At 43.9% G+C, this 3,771-nt stretch overlaps 1 protein-coding gene across 1 annotated transcript in view; it reads left to right on the forward strand.

Annotated features, from left to right (window-relative positions):
• FAM227A (family with sequence similarity 227, member A) overlaps nt 1-3,771 on the forward strand; it is a 70,557-nt gene that overhangs the window by 8,887 nt on the left and 57,899 nt on the right. The window contains exons 3-4 of the mRNA XM_008566902.1: nt 214-290; nt 1,374-1,520. Coding sequence (XP_008565124.1) covers nt 214-290; nt 1,374-1,520 — 224 coding nt within the window. The remainder of the gene's footprint in view (nt 1-213; nt 291-1,373; nt 1,521-3,771) is intronic.

Below are 3,771 nucleotides of genomic sequence, written 5' to 3' on the forward strand. Positions count from 1 at the left end.
TTGTCTACTTCTCCCTGCTGGATGGAGTGGTCTGGTCGGATAAGGAAGGGAATGCTAGTAAGTGAACAATACGGTTGGGATCTAGCAAGGCAGGCGGTGTGGGGGTCATCTGGCAGCTCAGGTTGGATGACAAGTCACTGTTATCATGACCACACAGCAGTGAACAGATCCTGTGGTTACTCATTTCTTATTTCTTTCTCCATTCTTCTGTAGTCAAGAGAGAAAGAAAATCGCAGTATTCCTGCAAAGGCTCAGAAGACAGGAATGCCAAATCTTTCCTTATAAAAAGGGTAAGGGATCTATGGCTGGGTCTGTTTCTAACTGGTTTCTGCTGGGCATGAAATAGATTTTATTTCTGGGATGGGAATACTTAGTGCCTGGATGGTGATTATGAAGGAAAATCTCAGAGTTCCCTTTTTTAAAAAGGACCTTAAAGTACTTTAGTAACTCTAGAATTACTTATGACACCCTCAAAAGTCCAGAGCTGACACCAAGCTCAGAATGGGGAGTGGTGCAGAGGTCATGTGTCTGTTTATTTTTAGAACTTGGAAGGGGTTTCCCCTTAGAAACAATGAGTTCAGGTCCAGCTCAGAGCCACTGGGCTGCACAGCTTCAAAGAACTGTCCATGCAGCAGGTTCTGCACAGCTGCTCTGAGTCATCCCCCAATGCAAGTTAGGACTATTGCTGCAGATGCCCCAGGAAGATGACTCAGGAGAAGATAGGTGACAGGGAGCTTGTCAATGTCAGGGCCCAGCTTCCTGCACAGTCCTCTTATTGAGGGCAGGCTCTCTCTGCTGCCTCTGCAGCAGCAATCTGGCCCCACATTAAAAGATAATTAAAAGAATCTCATATATACACACACACACACACACACATGAGGTCTTCAAAAAGTTCATGGAAAGATTTACATTATGTTTTAGTTCCATTTTCCATGACCTTTTTTTTTTTTTAAAGATGACCGGTAAGGGAATCTCAACCCTTGGCTTGGTGTTGTCAGCACCACGCTCAGCCAGTGAGCAAACCGGCCATCCCTATATAGGATCCAAACCCGTGGCCTTGGTGTTATCAGGACCGCACTCTACCAAGTGAGCCACGGGCCGGCCTCCCATGAACTTTTTGAAGTACCTGTGTGTATATATATGTTGTGGTTGTATATATGTATTTGCATACATTTGTTCAAAGTCTCTGTGGGAAAACAGAAATAATGCAAATAGGTGTTTGGTAAGGAGTAGTGAGATCATGAACCCTCCTCATTTTATATGTTTGTTATATTTATATTTATATAAGGTTGTTACATATATAAGTTTGTTCCTATAGTTTTAAACTGTCAAAATGATAAACCCCATTTTCATATTCTGCTTTTTTGCTTCAGAAAACAGCAGATAAAAATCTGCTGGCGGAGCTGTACCAGCACCCCAAATTTAACGACTCTAGGCCAAACAAGCTTCCAAATGGGGTGGAATTCTGTGACATGGTGGGCAACGTAATCCGGGCAGAGAGAAACCCCATTAGTGGCAAGGTAAGGAAGCAGAGTGGCAGCTCGCCCAGCTGCAGGTGGGCTCTGTGCTGGGTTTGCAACCCCGTGGGGCCAACGCAGCTGTCCCTTTTTCACATCCCAGGAGCAACGGAGGAACCTCAGCCCAAGTTCACTCCAAAACTTAGATTTCTTCTACCAGAGCAACGGTCTCCGGACTGTTTTGATCACATGCCCTACTAGCAAAAAATTCTGAGCACACACCCCCATAGACATATGTCTGTTTGTAAATTACATACACATTCTGTCGTCAGTCATCACCTTACACATTAGCATGCTTGGTTTCTATTCTTTTTCAGTTAGACGTTAATTAGCATATTTCCTTTCCATGCCCTGTGGGGCGAGCACACCGCCTTGAAGAGTGGTGTGCTAGAGCCCACTGGTTCCTTGGGCAGAAAGGAAGGACGTATTCCCAGGCCCAGAAGAGCCCATGCGCGCATGTGAAGGAAATGCTGGCTACTCAGGCGACAGGTGACAATGTAGGGAGATCTGGAAGGGGGAGGCAGCCCAGCAAATGGCCTCAGCAGCTAAACAGCTGTGCCTTGTGACCCTTCACGATTGAGCGACTCCAGTGTCCCCAAAGCAGATCCAGTCATTGTCCCCTCAGCTCCTAACATGTCACCCCACAATTCCTAGGACTCAGGGTCTCTTCTACCTGTACTTCTCAGTGCTGCTTCAACCCCCACCCCCACCCCATCTCTCTGTCTCTATTTCTCTGTCCCCTTCTCTCTCCCTCTCCCCTCCCCTTTCCTCCTCCTTTCTTCATGGCTTCTTTCTGCTGCCTTCTCTCTGGCTGTGGCGGGCCCATCTGTCTCTTTCCTCTGTGTCTTGCATCCGGACTTCCTAAGAGCAATGATCTGCGTGGGCCAGTCACTGCCCAGTATGACAGTGCTGTTTGCTGGCATGGACTGCAGTCAGGGAATAGACAGGGCACTGGTGTCTAGGCCAGGCAGTGACGGTACATGCTTTCCTCAGTGGAGAGACCATAGGAGTGGCAGGTGCTCAGAACTTCATGTTCTCTGGAGGACAGTGAAAAAAGACATTTACCACATTGTGAGCTATGACAACTGGAAGACAGCACTTCTTGGTGGCTAAGTGGCTCTCTGAGCTCTAATTTCTTCTCAGGATAATAAAGTCTCTACCTTGAAGTGTTATTGTCAAATAATGTAAAATGTTACTGTAAAATAAATGAGATAACTCATATAAAAGCACTTATTTATGACTTAAGTCATAAATTCTAAAAAAATGATAGTTTTTATTGTCAATGCTTTTAGAAATAGATTTATGTCAGTAGTAGAAGAATGGAACAGACATTTTTTGGTGTATATTTTATGGACCATGTAGCCATAAAAATGGATTTTTACCAAGAGTGTTTTTTTTTTAATTAATGTGTGTGTGTGCGTGTGTGTGTGTGTGTCTAGATGGTTCGGGGATCTGAACCTGTGACCTTAGTGTTACAAGGCTGTGCAAGAGTGTATTTAACATTCTATGTTATGACGTTGAATGAAAAATACCAGTTTATAAAACTCTCTACAATACAACGCTATGCAAGCACACACACAGGAGAATCCTGTTATGAAATACGTAGATATCACTAGTGGTCTCTGAGCAGTAAAATTATAGTTTTCTTCCTTTTACTTCCTCTATTTTCAAATGATCGATATTTTTTGACAGATTGTTAATGGAAAGATAATTGATTATATATATTTGTGGGATACAGAATTGAATATCAATACATGTGTACAATATGTGGTGATCAAATCAGGATAATTAGTGTACTCATGTTTACAAAATGTAATCAATCTTTGTGACCCTTAACTAGTTTCTGGACAACCCCCCTTCCCCTCCCTTTTCCCACCTCTAGTAACCACAGTTCTGTTCTCTCTCTTTCCTTTTTTTTGAAAGTATAATGTATTATTGTGATTCTTTCCTTCTTTTTTTCTTCCTTTCTTTCTTTCTGAAAAAGGAAGAAAAGGCTTGAGAACAAATGGAGTACGTGCTGTTTCTTTGTGACTCTCAGCCTGCATCTTGCGTGGCTTGGCAGAGCCCCTGGGCACAGCCACATTGCTCATGTCCCATCCGCAACATGGGAAATGATTGTCCTCAGGCCTTACTACCAAGAAAAACTGTGCATCTCCTGGAATGCTCTTAGCCTTGTAGCTCCTGCTAGTTCCTGCTTTTCTTTGACTCCCAGGAAACTCGAGGAACATTGAGTGCCCTGCCTTTCAAAGGACCC

The sequence above is a fragment of the Galeopterus variegatus genome, unplaced genomic scaffold (assembly GCF_000696425.1).
Source record: "Galeopterus variegatus unplaced genomic scaffold, G_variegatus-3.0.2 Scaffold274, whole genome shotgun sequence".
Lineage (NCBI taxonomy): Eukaryota > Metazoa > Chordata > Mammalia > Dermoptera > Cynocephalidae > Galeopterus > Galeopterus variegatus.